The 14,860-nt window shown below is 57.8% G+C and overlaps 8 protein-coding genes across 9 annotated transcripts, besides 6 other annotated features; 4 read left to right on the forward strand and 4 right to left on the reverse strand.

The window, feature by feature from the left end:
* Positions 1–1,721: 1,721 nt before the first annotated feature.
* Positions 1,722–2,485, forward strand: EKO05_0000537 (uncharacterized protein; the record flags this gene model as incomplete). Of its 2 annotated transcripts, XM_059635450.1 has the most annotated exons (3): positions 1,722–1,759; positions 1,992–2,114; positions 2,182–2,485. In XM_059635450.1, the coding sequence occupies 3 exons, from the start codon at positions 1,722–1,724 to the stop codon at positions 2,483–2,485; spliced, it is 465 nt and encodes a 154-aa protein (XP_059491433.1). The 2 variants fall into 2 exon arrangements, with proteins under 2 accessions (XP_059491433.1, XP_038803080.2); XM_038936736.2 differs by having other exon boundaries at positions 1,722–2,114.
* Positions 2,486–3,110: 625 nt separating this feature from the next.
* On the reverse strand, positions 3,111–4,599 carry EKO05_0000538 (uncharacterized protein; the record flags this gene model as incomplete). The annotated part of the gene is made up of 2 exons (XM_059635451.1): positions 3,111–4,452; positions 4,505–4,599. 2 exons carry the CDS (start codon positions 4,597–4,599, stop codon positions 3,111–3,113), a joined length of 1,437 nt encoding a protein of 478 aa, XP_059491434.1.
* Positions 4,600–4,627: 28 nt separating this feature from the next.
* On the reverse strand, positions 4,628–4,836 carry EKO05_0000539 (uncharacterized protein; the record flags this gene model as incomplete). The annotated part of the gene is made up of 2 exons (XM_038936902.2): positions 4,628–4,661; positions 4,724–4,836. 2 exons carry the CDS (start codon positions 4,834–4,836, stop codon positions 4,628–4,630), a joined length of 147 nt encoding a protein of 48 aa, XP_038803081.2.
* A 456-nt stretch (positions 4,837–5,292) lies between these two features.
* On the forward strand, positions 5,293–8,502 carry EKO05_0000540 (uncharacterized protein; the record flags this gene model as incomplete). Its single annotated transcript, XM_038936487.1, has 8 exons — positions 5,293–5,523; positions 5,573–5,740; positions 5,794–6,514; positions 6,563–7,107; positions 7,157–7,540; positions 7,599–7,717; positions 7,768–7,847; positions 7,901–8,502. 8 exons carry the CDS (start codon positions 5,293–5,295, stop codon positions 8,500–8,502), a joined length of 2,850 nt encoding a protein of 949 aa, XP_038803082.1.
* A 150-nt stretch (positions 8,503–8,652) lies between these two features.
* Positions 8,653–9,477, reverse strand: EKO05_0000541 (uncharacterized protein; the record flags this gene model as incomplete). The annotated part of the gene is made up of 1 exon (XM_038944727.1): positions 8,653–9,477. The coding sequence occupies one exon, from the start codon at positions 9,475–9,477 to the stop codon at positions 8,653–8,655; it is 825 nt and encodes a 274-aa protein (XP_038803083.1).
* Positions 8,925–8,978: a tandem repeat.
* Positions 9,478–9,732: 255 nt separating the features above from the next.
* On the forward strand, positions 9,733–11,313 carry EKO05_0000542 (tRNA dimethylallyltransferase; the record flags this gene model as incomplete). Its single annotated transcript, XM_038936593.1, has 2 exons — positions 9,733–11,055; positions 11,152–11,313. The coding sequence occupies 2 exons, from the start codon at positions 9,733–9,735 to the stop codon at positions 11,311–11,313; spliced, it is 1,485 nt and encodes a 494-aa protein (XP_038803084.1).
* Positions 9,775–9,924: a tandem repeat.
* Positions 11,066–11,097: a tandem repeat.
* A 376-nt stretch (positions 11,314–11,689) lies between the features above and the next one.
* Positions 11,690–13,105, reverse strand: EKO05_0000543 (WD domain protein; the record flags this gene model as incomplete). Its single annotated transcript, XM_038944728.1, has 1 exon — positions 11,690–13,105. One exon carries the CDS (start codon positions 13,103–13,105, stop codon positions 11,690–11,692), a length of 1,416 nt encoding a protein of 471 aa, XP_038803085.1.
* Positions 11,807–11,857: a tandem repeat.
* Positions 12,857–12,898: a tandem repeat.
* Positions 12,911–12,971: a tandem repeat.
* A 179-nt stretch (positions 13,106–13,284) lies between the features above and the next one.
* On the forward strand, positions 13,285–14,729 carry EKO05_0000544 (Sphingomyelin phosphodiesterase; the record flags this gene model as incomplete). Its single annotated transcript, XM_059635452.1, has 2 exons — positions 13,285–13,707; positions 13,755–14,729. The coding sequence occupies 2 exons, from the start codon at positions 13,285–13,287 to the stop codon at positions 14,727–14,729; spliced, it is 1,398 nt and encodes a 465-aa protein (XP_059491435.1).
* Between the last annotated feature and the right edge of the window lie 131 nt (positions 14,730–14,860).

A 14,860-nucleotide genomic window follows, 5' to 3' on the forward strand; every position in this document is an offset into this window, starting at 1 on the left:
CAGTGTAGCGAGCGTGATAAAGAGACAGATGGTTCGGTCCAGAGCTGGTTCGTACATGTAGCGAAATAGTCGTCGCAACCTTCAAGACTACTTCTCATGGGGTGTCCAGCACTCGGCTTGCATTCCACATGGCAAGACCTGCACGTCCCTTGCGAATCGTGACTTGCGCGTGCTCGTGACCTTGTGTTGATATGAAGCGCTCGATGGCAAATTTTGTTCGTACTGGCGCAATCGCGTTCATGCTGTTAGCGTCGCAGAGCAGCGCGCAGTCGTGAAGCACGCAAATCCAAGGTCCGGTATCGTGCAAAGCTGACGAAAATGTTCCTCTCGTGTCGCGGTCGCACAGCAATCGCAGTCGGCCCTTGACCAGGGTATCCGCGTTTGAACGAAGGAACGCAGGAGAACTGCCAGACGCAACAAAAAATGCGGCAATGACAGAAACGACAGCAACAAGACGGCAGGACAGCAGTTGAAGAGGAGAAAGAGAGCAGAGAGGACACGACCAGCAGCAACAGTATTCTTTCAGCAGCTTCGCTGGCAGTGGGACCAGCGGGCAACCATGCCATCTACAATTGAACAACTCATCCTGCATTAGCGTAACCAGGAAAATGAAGCCTTGAACGCTCTTATTGGCTGTTCTGGCACGGGTAAGTCGCGCATCCCTGTTTTCGCGTACACTGTTGGAATGGTGCTGCGATGCAGTGATGTGGGAACCGCGAAGAGAGTCAAATGTGAGGGGCCGGTTCCAATGAGGATGCAGTGCCGATGGAATGGGCGGGGATGCAGAGGTGCGGCGAAGTCGATGAGGCTGGTGCATCAGCGCCTTGTGGGTGCTGTGGGGTAACGGTGCTGCAGTGCCACGGGTCCTGCAGCGATCTCATACACAGAGAGAGGACGTATCCGGTGCACACGGCATCTTGGACGCAATGCGGTTCCTGTCGAACTTGAGAATGAGCAAACGCACATGTCTCAATCGAAAGCGTTGGCTTGGTCTCCGGCTGTGCTGCAGAGGGAGCTTGGGGGCGTGCAGAGTCAGAGTCAATGTCACGACATTCGCCTCGCCAAATTCCACGGATCTTGGACGGATTGCCGCCAACCTCTCGCATGGCAGAATGCAGGAATAGCCGGCTATGCACCCAGTCCTCAATTCTCAAAAGGAGACATTCAGTCAGATTTGATCTGCATGCTGAAGTTGGATAAGGCATCTCAAGCCTTCAGCGATTTCAAATTGAATTTGTAGAGCACTCATGATCTCGCTAAAAGCCTGCTTCAGGTGCTGCCGTTGAGACATTGTGACCGGCTTTTGCGCGAGAGCAAACTCACCGGTGCGTGTCGTGCGAATACGACACGAGAGATCGAAGCTTCGACAATGATCCACCTGCTTTGATATCTCTCCACATCCATCTGGAGACCATGCCACCGCACGCCCTGCAGAGCATCAGCAGATCAGCAGCTCAAGTCGAGCTCGTTTCCGCAGCGAATCACAGCGCTCGTGTATTCGTCATCGCCAGCCGCAGCACGCTCCGTCTGAGCCGAGCTAGCAACCTCCGCCAAGTGCACAGCCGCACCGATCTTCGAGAGGCGGGCCTGTTCAAGCATTTAGACTTCGTCATGTCCAGTTGGGTAGCTCCTACCCGCGGACCACCCACTTGCAACGCCCTCTCACAGCTCCCCAAAACACATCTAGTTTTGACCGGATAGACGGCCAAGTAGGCGCAAAGATGCCAGCCTTGGTCTCTCGGCAATGGATTGATGATGAGTACGTTATCCCAATTGTGGCTTTGCAGTTCCTTGACTCGTTGCTTTATAACCTGGACGTGCACCCCAGCTTTCTGCGAACGGCTGCTGCAGACGTCATCCGTCACACAAGACATCTTCACCTATTTCTGCCTGTATCCTCTCATCATGCTCTCTACATCACCAACAACCGCTCGACTGTTGCTGTTCGCAGCCTTGTCAACACAAATCACTAACGCTATGGCTCAATCAAGATGCTACTATGATCGCTACAATGTGCGTCGGTGTTATCCCCAGTCCGCATGGAATTCTTGGGTCCGATGGGTTGTTCTCGCAGTCGTCGTAGGTGGCTTCCTGCTGCTCTTCTTCCTCTGCAGGTATGTTTGCTCCCGCAAAGCTCTCACAGAGCTCAATCCCTTACGAACAGTCACTTACATCATACAGCTGCATTACCGCTCGTCGCAGGCGTAAGGCCGGCCGTACGCCTTTCTATGGCACTGGCTGGGCCGCTCGACCAGGAAACAGCAACGCGCAACCCTACTACAACAACCAAACCCAGGCACCCGCTCCCCCATACTCTGCTGCAACGAATAACAACAACGGCTACTACGGTGGTGGCGCCAACCAGAGCTACTACGGACAGCAGAACGGCGTCGAGCTTCAGAGTCCGCAGCCCACGTACGGTGGCAACCAGCAATATGCTCCGCCTCCAGGCCCGCCACCGGGCAAGGATGGCATGATTCGATAAAACTAGTTCAGTCCACAAGCACTGAACCACGCTCGATGCGCATACTTGCACCGAAGCAGGTGAACGCTGACTACGACTGATATGGACGGCGTTTCTTAACTGGGCTTTTATTCAACGATGGGGGGAACTGGCACGCAGATTCGATTACAAAGGATACCTATTTGCTTAATGTATTTTCACTTGTACTCTACTGCTCTCATGTGAGCTGCACCATTGGTAGTTATTGAAATTACAAATGGTTACATCTTCATTCGCACACAGCAAAGTTGTCATCACGTCAATGTTCGCTTCTCAGCAACGCAGTGTCATGCTGCAAGAAAAGCTGACTATGAACATCCCAATTCTCTGAATGCTTGGAGCTAGCCGAACTGGCTGTGTTGAATGGTTGATGGGATAGATGGAAAACTTAGTGCGCTCTTTGCATATAACTGACAGCTGCCTAAACCGCAGTGAAGACCTCCAGACTGTGTTGCAAAAGTTCGGAGCAGCTGCCGTCTTCCGTTTTCTTCATCAACATGAGAGAGCAGTCTGCCTATGTATTATACATTACACCAGCACACATCCTTGCCGGGACTCAACCAACGGCCGTCCCCATCCCTTCTGCACAGTCGCAACACTGCACGACTCAGCTGCTCTTGACGCCCAACGGAGCAGCCCCCAACAACCCCGCACTGGCTTCGTTCTCCAGACCGATCTTCATGTCCAACCAACTGTAGAAGTTCTCACTCCCGCAAAACGCCGCGTACAGCCCGTCTCTGCTGCGGTGTCTCTGGATGGGTCCCTGGCCCCTCAGCTTGACACTCGTCCCGTGTTTGGCTACACTAGCTAGGAACTCTGAGATGGAGAAGCTCGCATACCGCTGATGCCCGCCGGGAGACACGACGTTGGAGGTAGCGAGGTAGCGGTTGATTGGCGCGATGAACTGCGCAGTAAGTTCTGCGAAGTGGCGGCGGATCAGGGGCCCGAGCGAACAGGTCTGGTCGCCGAGTTTGAGGACGGATTCGATCTGGTTGATGACGGCCGAGTCGGATTTCAGGAAGCGCTTGCTGGGCGTGTGGACTTCTATGCCGCCGCCGGGAAGGTCGAGGAGCACGTTGCGGCTGGACTTATGGTGCAGGGAGTGGTGGCGACGTGTGGGTACGGGGCCGTCGAAGTTCTGTAAGTATAGTATGTGTGGTCTCATGCCTTGGGTCTTCTCTGCCGCAGCGACAATGCGTTTCAGTAGGAAGGGGTTAGTGATGCCGATTATGAAGGGGCGCGGTGTTCCGCCGTCAATGCCGATGCTAGAAAAGTCTGCTTGCATGGTCATGTATGGCTTTACGACACCAGCGTAAGGGACGGGCTTGATGATGTCGAGAAGCGAGGAAACGGACTCGCTGGCTAGTTGGGGAGATTTGGCGACGACAATGACAGACTCGCAGAGGACGAGCTTTTCGTAAAGTACGTACAGGTCGGTAATACAGGGCATGAAATTCATGATGGTGTCCCAAGAACCAACCGGCTCATAGGCGTAGATGGACGGGTGAGGATCGGCGACCAAGGGCGTCGGACCTGCAAGTCCTTGTAGAGGGAAGGAAGGATGAGGTGCAATATCTAACGTCAAGACGCGGCCCAAGAACGGCAGCTCGTGGCGGCCGATGGATGGGGGCGACCAGTTGTTCATCTGCGCATGAGCTCCTTCCAGAGTGGTTGGGTCACTGATGACTCCAGACTCGGTCATGACTTGTACGATTCTGTTGTTGAATGACGTAAAGTTGTGATGGGACACCAAGACAAGCGTTCTTTGATTGAAGCTTCTCTTCATAGTATCATCAAACTCTTGGCGGAACACACATGATGCAAAGAGCAGGTCGGCACTGCCATGTGGAGTGTTTGGTGAGTTCAGCTTGATGTCAGGCGAGTTATTGGTGACGGTAAAGTTGAACGCTAGATCCTCAGCTGTCTCGGTGTTTTGTTGCTCTGGAAAGCTATGTCGCAATTAGCTGCGAATAATACAAAACGCTCGGGAGACGATTTTACCTGTTGAAGCATATGGCGGTCAGATCTGCTGTGCTGAAAGCAGCTGTAGGTGGGTACAAGATCTCGATTTCTGGTCTTCGACAGTCAGGCTCCATGTCTCTAAGGGGGCTGGTCTATCCTTACCTACCCTACATCGACGTTGAAGTTGCAGACGATACTGTTGACGTTAGTCATGCACCAGGATTATGAGCTGCACTCAAGTGCAAGAACACGACTTACAATGCTACAGCCCAGTGGGAAAAGCCGTTGGGCAAATTCAACTTTGGTTCCATGAGATGGTCTGGCAAAGGTTTCCTGCGGAGATGCTGGAGCTTGGTCTTGAACTTCTCCATATTGGCCAAGTGAGACACCTGACGGCAGCAGGTGAATGATGGAGCACCAGTAGGGTATAGCGCTTAGGCCGTGTCGACGAGTGAGGGCGAGGGAGAGCTAGAAGAGACTTGGCTGAGTGAGGAGTCGGCTGCTATTAGGCGTCATGGCGCACAGCAGGATCAGGCGCCGCTCTCGATGATCCCAAAAGTGTGCTCTGGAAAGAGACGAGACAAGACGTGAGTGTGTTGGCTTTGAGCGTCCCGCGTTGGCGGCAGGGATGGCTTTCCAGCGGTGCTATGACGTCCCCGCATGGCTGGACTCTGGCACTGTTGGTTGAAGCATGCATGCACTTCGACGCGACAACGACCGCAACTGCCACGACCATTGCACCCATTCTGCACCCGCCCTCCCCGCGTCTCAGACTAAGATGAGCCCATAGCTGCACCATGTAAAGGCAGCCGCCGCGATCTATCAATATGGACCCCAATATCACCAAAGCGCTTAACGATAAGCTCTACGACAAGCGCAAAAGTGGCGCACTCGAGCTCGAGGGCCTCATTCGAGATGCTCTCGTTGCGCAGGACCACGACAGAATAGCCAAGATTGTGCACGAGCTCTGCCACCACTATGCGTACGCTGTTCACCAGCCTCACGCCCGCAATGGCGGTCTCATCGGCCTTGCCGCAGCTTCGATAGCACTGGGACCCGTGTGTACAGCCCTGCACCAGCCATGACGCTCTGCTCACACGACCACAGGAAGTTGCCCGCTACCTTGAAGAGATTGTGCCGCCCGTCCTCGCCTGTTTCTCCGATTCAGATGCCCGCGTTAGGTACTATGCGTGCGAGAGCATGTACAATATTGCAAAGGTTGCAAAGGGCGAGATACTCGTCTACTTTAACCAGGTCTTTGACGCTCTGTGCAAGGTCAGCGCTCCGGCAAAGCATCAGACTGTGGAATGCTGACACAGGCCATGTAGCTTGCGGCCGACTCGGAGCTGTCCGTCAAGAATGGAGCTGAGCTCCTCGATCGCCTAGTCAAGGACATTGTGTCCGAGTCCGCAGCTTCATACATATCCGTCCTACACCATTCAGACGAACCGCTAGGTCACCCTGATGAGTCACCAGAACACCCTCCGTCTGAGGTAGAGACTGCTTTCAACCTTGAACGCTTCTTGCCCCTCCTCGAGGAGAGGATAAACGTCATCAACCCATTCACACGCTCCTTTCTCGTTGCGTGGGTCACGTTGCTTGATTCCATACCAGACCTAGAACTCATTGCTCACTTGCCCCGCTTTCTCGGTGGCCTCTTCAAATTTCTCAGCGATTCAAACCAAGATGTATACACCATGACGCAGGTTGCGCTAGAAAGGTTTCTCAACGAGATCAGGAAAATTGCAAGAATCAAGAAAGGCATAGCAGAGAGCAAGAAGAGCCAGAGCAAAGACGGTCGAAGACAATCCACATCGTCAAGCGCTTGCAGCGATGTTGGAGATGAGAGTGAGGTTGCTGAAAACACACCCCTGGAGCATCGGACATCTGTTGACGAAGGCGACCAAGTTAGCGGAGAGAGTGGTTCACTGTCTGGCGATAGCGGGAAATCTGTCAATGGAGACGGTGACTGGATTCCAGGGCAAGATGTGCACGTCGACCACCCCAAGATCCTTGAGATTCTCGTGGGCTTCTTGAGCTCACCATCGGGTGAGATGCACCCATCGCCCTTGACTCGACCAACGCTAACAACGGTAGACATGGAAGAAGAGCAAACAGAGATACTCCTTACCGCCCTCCGTTGGATCGACGCCTTCTTCGAGATCTGTCCCGAGGATATCATGCCATTTGTCCCAAGCCTGCTCTCTCACGTGCTGCCACGCATGTCGCACGATGCCGATAACGTCCGTCAAGCGGCCATCAGGGTCAACGCTTCGTTGATGGACTACATAATGTCACTCTCCGAAGACCGCCAATCGAACGGCAATGTGAACGACAAAATACAGCTACCCCCATCGCTCTCTGAGCTGGGTAAAGAGCTTACAGGCGCCCAGCGGCGAGACTCCAACCTCTCGAGCAGGCTCCTCAAGGCAGTGATTCGTGACCAGGCGTCAGAAGGCAAGGCAGGCACACAGTCTCCCACGCCAGGAGATGACCGAGGCCCATCACCACGGCCAGTTCCTGAGCTGGACTATCAAGCTGCTGTCAGCGCGCTCACCTTGCAGTTTTTGAACGAGCACGAAGCTACACGGGTCGCAGCTATTGCGTGGCTTATCATGCTGCACAGAATGGCACCTGGCAGGGTCGGTGACCACCGCGAAGTCTCTACCTCGTATGCTAATCTCCCTCCAGATACTCACAGTCGATGATGGGACTTTCCCCGCACTGCTGAAGACGCTCTCCGATCCATCCGACGCCGTCGTTACACGCGACTTGCTGTTGCTTTCGCAGATTTCCATGCACAGCGACGATAGCTACTTCACGTCTTTTATGGTTAATCTCCTAAAGTTGTTTTGTACCGATCGAAGACTGCTGGAGACGCGAGGCAATCTCATCATCAGACAGCTGTGCCTTACCCTGAGCGCTGAGAAGATCTACCGCACCATGGCGGACTGTATTGTCAAAGATGAGGATGTCGAGTTCGCGAGCATAATGGTTCAAAACCTCAACAACAACCTCATCACAGCGCCTGAGCTTGCTGATCTCAGAAGGCGATTACGAAATTTGGACAACAAGGTACGCATGAAAGGTTGCAGTTTGTTGATTGAGAATGGATGATGCTGACGTGGTCCAGGATGGACAGTCGTTCTTCGTTACGCTATTCAAGGCTTGGTGCCACAATGCCGTAGCCACCTTCTCGCTCTGTCTCCTTGCCCAAGCCTACGAGCAGGCGTACCACCTGCTGCAAGTGTTGTACGTCTGCAACGTCTACTCGTGTACACAAGCCAAGCTGACCGCCGAAGTGCCGATCTCGAGATGACGGTGAATACGCTGATCCAAATCGACAAGCTCGTGCAACTGCTGGAGTCGCCCGTGTTTACGTGTGAGTTGGCGAGATGGGAGGGGTGGGTATGGTTTGGCTAATGGATGGGACAGACCTCCGTATCCAGCTTCTCGAGCCGGAGAAGTACCCGCACCTGTACAAGTGCTTGTACGGGCTCCTCATGCTGCTCCCACAGTCATCTGCGTTTGCGGCACTGAAGAACCGGCTCAACAGCGTGTCTGCTATTGGCTACCTGCACATTGCTCCACGCACGTATGTACCCCAATCCAACACCCTGAACCATTTGAGACAAAAGAGCTCAGAAGTCGGTACATCCAGCGCACCACAAGGGCCGTCGGCGTCGGGCTTCGAGCGACCCAACCGACTCAAGGCGCGGGAGGAAGGCAGCGTCAAGTGGGCCGAGCTCCTCGACCGGTTCAAGGCGACGCAGGAGAAGGCGAGGCGGACTCAGCAGCACGCGACCATGGGCGAAGATGTGCCCGTTGGCCTCGAGACGGTGCAGGAGAAGGAAGCCAAGGGCCCGGCACCTGTGCCAGCCAAGAACGCCAGCTTGCGACCCAACTCGCCAGCCGGGGCGATGAGGCCGCCCGTTACGGGTGGGGCAGCGAACGCGGCGCAAGGTCATAAAGCCAGGTCTAGTCTGAGCAACCTTGGACGGTTCGCAGGAGGGGTAGCTGGACGGAAGAAGAAGTAGCGTGGAGAGCGTGGAGAGCGTGGAGAGCATGGAGGTGCGTGGACAAAGTAGGGTTGTGATTTCAAGCTCGGCGCATCGGGCATACGAGAAGCATTGCGGGAGTCTCTTGTTGGGCACAGGCGGCGTTTGCTCGATTCATTTCATCCTGGTTCAGCGGTGTTTGCCCTTTCTGTACCTCGGTCCGTCGTCTGGTTTCTCCTTGGATGTAGACAGGACAGCTTCTTCGCCGTGGCCATCGCGGTGCAAGACCCAGCTTGCCACCATCTCCTTGATCTCAGGCTTCTTCTTCTCTGCCAGCTTGGCTTCCTGCACCTTCCTGACGTATCCGCTGTAGACGACGACCTCTGCGACGGCGACAGCCAGCGCGCTCACCATGGACAGGCCCAGGCGCTTCCCGACGGACCAGCGGCGCGCCGCTACCCAGACGAAGACAGCGACGCAGACGACGGAGACGAGGACGTTGATGATGAGGATGATCTGGCGGTGGACTTCTTCGTAGGACACGTCGTCCACCTCGTCCACCTCGTCCACGCCGATGCTGAAGGGGTCGGGCAGGTGGGCGCGGCTGGCGGGGAAGCGCTGGCTGAAGGTCTCGCGCGTCGGCGGCGGGTGGAGCATGCGTTGGTAGGCGCGAGCCTCCTCTTGAGCGCGCAGGCGGGCCATGAGGGCGAGGTAGGCGGGCGTCTGCTGCTTCCTGGGCGGCGGCGGAGCGACGTAGACGGCCGTGTTGCGCACGAGGGCGTCGAGGGCGGTCGGGGCCCGGCGGCCTTGCTCGGCGCGGTCGGTGTCGCAGGGCAGCTGGTGGGAGAGCTTGGACAGGGCGAGCAGCTGGCGGTGCGAGATTGGGTTTCCCGGGACCGGCGAGGCGAGCGTGGGGTCGCCTGGGGTCTGCAGCCGAGCGTGTTCCGAGGGGGAGAGCTGCTCAGCGCGTGAGAGCGCGCGGACGATGGCGGGCGTCATGGTGAGGAGGACCATGGCTGTGGCGGTGCATGGCAAGTGTCGGTCCAGGTTGACGTGTTGGGTGTTGGGTGAAGGGAAGAAGGCAGCTGTCAGACGGGTCGTCGGGGTGGGTGCACTGACCCGTCCAGCTCGTCAAGTCATGACGATGGTTTCGACCTGGGCCGAAAACTTGCCCAGCGCGATATCGAGCCACGCCCTCGCATTCCTCGGGCGCACGTCCACTGCACCTCGGAGATTCCTGTTCTCTCTACTCCAACCCGGGAAGAATCCATGATGCGTCGCTCGAGTCGGCTCGCGACGAGCTTTGCCCGGACGTCCACGTCCACGTCCACGTCCACGTCCACGTCCACGTCCACGTCCACGTCCACGTCCACGTCCACGTCCACGTCCACACTCACGTCCACGTCAACGTCCACACTCACGTCCACGTCCACACTCACGTCCACGCCCACGCCCACGTCCCGCCTCTCGATAGCCACATGTCCACACCACACCGCCGCCTTCCGCGCCCACGAAGCCCATGTCTCGTCACACCACGCTGCGCGGCGGCGGAGCCAGTCGTCGTGGGCCGCCGCTGCACAGGCGGCCAGCGTTGCCCAACACATCAGGGCCGCGCCGCCCCCCGACGCGCCGCTCAAGATGGATCCCTTCCAGACGGTCGCCCGTGAGATGAAGTTCCTGACGGGCAACATACGCTCGCTGCTCGGCTCCGGACACCCGACCCTCGACACGGTCGCCAAGTACTACACCCAGAGCGAGGGCAAATACGTGCGGCCCATGCTGGTCCTGCTCATGAGCAGAGCCACGGCATTGACCCCCAAGGCTGCGCGTCGAGCGAGCGGCAGCAGCTGCGTCGACCACCCCATCACCAGCCCCTCGACCCTCAACGACGACAACCCGGACGCGAGCCTATCCAGCCTTGCCCACGACACCGCCTACACCGCAAACGACTCGGACATCCTCCCCTCGCAGCGCCGCCTCGCCGAGATCACAGAGCTCATCCACACCGCCTCCCTCCTCCACGACGATGTCATCGACCACTCCGTCGCCCGCCGCGGCGCCGCCTCTGCCAACACCGAGTTTGGCAACAAAATGGCCGTCCTGGCCGGCGACTTCCTGCTCGGCCGCGCCTCTGTCGCCCTGGCGCGCCTGCGCGATCCAGAGGTCACCGAGCTGCTCGCCACCGTCATTGCGAACCTGGTCGAGGGCGAGTTCATGCAGCTCAAGAACACGGCGCGCGACGAGAAGAAGCCCGTCTGGACAGAGGACACGGTCACGTACTACCTGCAGAAGACGTACCTCAAGTCCGCCTCCCTCATCTCAAAGTCCTGCCGCGCCGCCGCCGTCCTGGGCGGGAGCACCCCCGACGTCGTCGAGGCTTCCTACCAGTACGGCAAGAACCTCGGCATGGCCTTCCAGCTCGTCGACGACATGCTCGACTACACGATAAGCAGCGAGGAGCTGGGCAAGCCCGGCGGCGCCGATCTGGAACTCGGCCTCGCCACCGCTCCCTTGCTCTTTGCGTGGAAAGACAACCAGACGCTGGGCCAGCTCGTCGGGCGGAAATTCAGCCAAAAGGGCGACGCTGACAAGGTGAGAAGCCTTTTTTTTTTTTTTTTTTCTTTTTTTTTTTTTCCCCCTTTCAGAAATGTACAAAAGTTATTGCCAAACACGAAACTGACTCAACAGGCCCGCGAAATCGTCCTCGCCAGCACCGGCCTGCAGCAAACACGCGCCCTCGCCCAAGACTACATCGACCAGGCCATTGCCGCCATCGCGCCCTTTCCCGACAGCGACGCCAAGACGGGCCTCGTGGAAATGTGCACAAAGGTCCTGCAGCGGAGGAAGTAAGACGATCCAATCGAGATGGATCAACAAAAGTCGCAGAGGCCCCGCTCACGGCAGCTTGGATTCTTGTATGAGTAGAGTCAACCTGTATATTTACTTTCTCCCCCCCATTTGCTCGTTTTCTCTGTTTCGGTTCCTGTCGCTCTTTAGCAAGAGCATAGATAGAGAGAGAGAGAGAGAGAGAGGGTGTGCGTGTATAGAGATAGCGTAGAGAGGGAAATGAAACATCAACATACTGGAGCGTGTTTCGTGGATGAATGCGTCGTCTAAGAATGGTTTCGTGTTTGCATGGTGGGTAGGCTGATGTTCATCTCCCTTGTCTGGGGAGGGGGTATCTATGTCTATAGCTACACTACACTGCACAACTGAAAAGCAGGCACTACTCCTGCCTCGCGGGACTGCTCTCCACCGGCGTGTCCACGGCCGAACTCCCCAGCGCGGGGCTGTCGGCCGCAAAGGGGTTGGGCGGGAGCGCACTGGCGCGGCTGTGCTTGACGCTGCTGTTGCCGTTGCTGCTGCTGCTGCTGCTGCTGCTGCCGCTGCTGCTCTCTTCTTGCTGGACGGCCGGCGCGGCCGAGGCTTTCCACACGCGCACGCTGCAGTCGAGGCCCGCCGTCGCCAGGACGGGGCCGTGCGGGTGCGTGTCGACGGCCAGCACGGCATCGTCGTGGCCGCGCAGTCGCTGCAGGATGTCCTTGGACGACACGTCCCACAGCACCAACGTGCCGTCTTCGCTGCCGGAGGCGACGAAGGCGAAGCGCTGGGCTGGGTCGGCGGGGCTGCTGTACGTGCCGAATGCGCCGGCGAGGGAGAATCTGCCGTTGCTGTGCCCTTGGTACGTCTTCACGCACCGACCCTTACCGTTGGTGTAGTCCCACAGCCGGAGGCACGAGTCGAGCGTGTGGGCTAGGATGTATTTTCCGTTGGGGCTGAAGCGGACAGACGTCACGGGCGCGTTGTCCTCGTGCACCAGCGTGCGCAGGCACTGCCCTGTGCTGGTGTCCCACACGCGGATCAGGCCGTCGTGCGAACAGGACACGATGAGGGTGCCGTCGCACACAAAGTCGACTGCGGAGACGGGGTCCGAGTGGGCGGGCAAGGAGCGCATGACGCGCGCTGCCCGTACGTCCCACAGAAACACAGCCTCGTCGTAGGAGCCGGAGACCAGCATGTTCCCCTTGGGGCTGAAGGCGATGCTGTAGACGTAGTTGTGGTGGCCGATAAGCGGCGTGGGGTGCGCGAGCCCTGTGCTGATGTCCCACAGCCGGATGGACTTGTCGTCGGAGCCCGAGGCGAGCGTGGTGCTGTCCGGCGACCAGGTCAGCGTGTTGACGCCGGCGAGGTGGCCTTCGAGCGTGTGCTCGAGCTGGCCCGTGGACGCGGACCAGATCTTGATGGTCGCGTCGGCCGAGGCAGAGGCGATCCTGAGCCCGTTGGGGGAGAACTTCAGACACGATACCGCGCGCTTGTGTCCGCGCAGGATCAGGTGGGGGGTGTAGTTGAGCGAGGTGGGCTTGCGCGGTGGAGGCGTGCGGGACCGGCTTCTCGAGCGCGAGCTCGACTGCGAGCGTGATTGCGAGGGGGTGCGGCGGTCGTAATATCGCTGGTCGTCCGCGCTGTCGTCATGCTCGCGGTCGCGGTCGCGGTCGTGGTCGCGCTCGTGATCTCTGCTGTACCGGCGCGCAGGGCGTTCGGCTAGCCTGCGCGGAGAGCCGGAGTTGGACCGTTTCCGTGCAGGCGCATCGTCGTACTCGTCTTCGGTCTCTTCTCGCGAGCGTTTTGGTAGAGAGTCCATGGTGTTTGTCGAGCGTGCAATGCTGCAGATGGAAACGCGATTCGTCATGGATTCTGCCAGCTGGCGCGTGGGCGGTGGAGGCGGAGACAAGGGACCCCTGCTGACGACATGCCTCGGTGTTCCTGGCCCCTTCACGGGAAACTCGAAGCAACTCCACTCGTCTGCCCCATTTCGCCATCATGCCTGACCAGAAGCCGACGAGCTTGAGAGTGCTGTCGCTCAATTGCTGGGGCCTCAAATACATCGCCACCCTCCGCCACGAGCGATTGACGGAAATTGGCCGCCAGATTGCCGCCGCCGATCCGCGACCAGACATTGTTGGGCTGCAGGAGTGTTGGACGCAGCAAGACTACGACGCCATCCGCGAGCTCACCAAGGGCATACTGCCATATGGCAAGTTCTATTACAGCGGCTGCTTCGGTGGAGGGCTTGCCATACTGTCACGATGGCCGATCGAGGAGAGCAACATGGTGCGGTATCCGCTGAACGGGCGACCTGCTGCCTTCTACCGCGGAGACTGGTTTGTGGGAAAGGGTGTTGCGTGCGCACGCATACGCATAGGACCGGCGCCCAAGGACGTTGCAGAGGTCTTCACCACGCATGTAATGGTGCACCGTGTCGACGCCAGAGCTCACACTGACCTTCACAGCTCCACGCACCATACGAAGCCGAGCCGCACGACTCGTACATCTGCCACCGAACAGCCCAGGCGTGGGAGATCGCAAAGCTCATGCGGGCTGCCTCTGAGCGTGGACACCTGGTTATTGGCATGGGCGACTTCAACATGATACCAATGTCACTGGCGCATCGCATCATCGAGACGCATGCGCCCGTTCGAGATGTGTGGCGCATCCTCCACCCCCACTCGTCTCACGGTGCAGCCAAGGACAAGGTCGAGCAGCTGCGTGGCCTGCCCATGCCGAGTGCAGAGTTCAACGTCTCCGTAAACGGAACGACGTGCGACAGTGCATTCAACTCTTGGAGATGGAACGAGGCACACAAAAAGCGGCTGAAGAAGGGCGAGAACGTGCAGATCGACCCTGCCGTCGACGACCCCAGCGCGAAGCGACTCGACTACATATTCTTCAGCAGCGCACGGCACCACGACCCCAAGACGGGCGAGGAGACGGCTGAGTGGGAGCTCAAGGAAGCAAATGTCGGCATGACAATGCGCCATCCTACGTTACACTGCTCGCTCAGTGACCACTTCTCCGTCGAGTGCACGTTGACGAGAAAACACAACGCCCACGCCGCGCACGCTTCAGACGTGGTCAATCGATACCTACCCATCGAAACCTACGAGGAAATCATAGCCACCTTGGTCAAGTACATGGATCGGCAGCGGATACAACGCAAGCTGCGTATTGGACACTTCTTCTTCCAGCTCGCCCTCTGGACTGCATGCATGATAGGAGTCTGGTGGTCGCCGCACAACTACGTATCTTTTATATTGATGCTTCTGAGCTCAATAGGCCTGAGTGTCGGCGTCATCGATGGGCTGATGGGTTTGCTGTTTGGTGGTAGCGAGATGAGAGCGTTGAAGGAGTTTGAGTGGGAGGTGAGAAATGCGATGACCAGGGCGTTGGAATTGGAAGGGAAAGGAAACGCGGAAGTTGTTGCGTAGGATAGTATCAGCAAAGACATGCACATGGCCGTCGTCCTGTACTGGTGTGGCTGCACGTGCGTTCGCGACAACGGACGGGATCGCGCCAAGCCGCGCATGCGCATCACTCCCTCCAGCGGCAACCCTCAATC

Source organism: Ascochyta rabiei, chromosome 1 (genome assembly GCF_004011695.2).
Source record: "Ascochyta rabiei chromosome 1, complete sequence".
Classification (NCBI taxonomy): Eukaryota; Fungi; Ascomycota; class Dothideomycetes; order Pleosporales; family Didymellaceae; genus Ascochyta; species Ascochyta rabiei.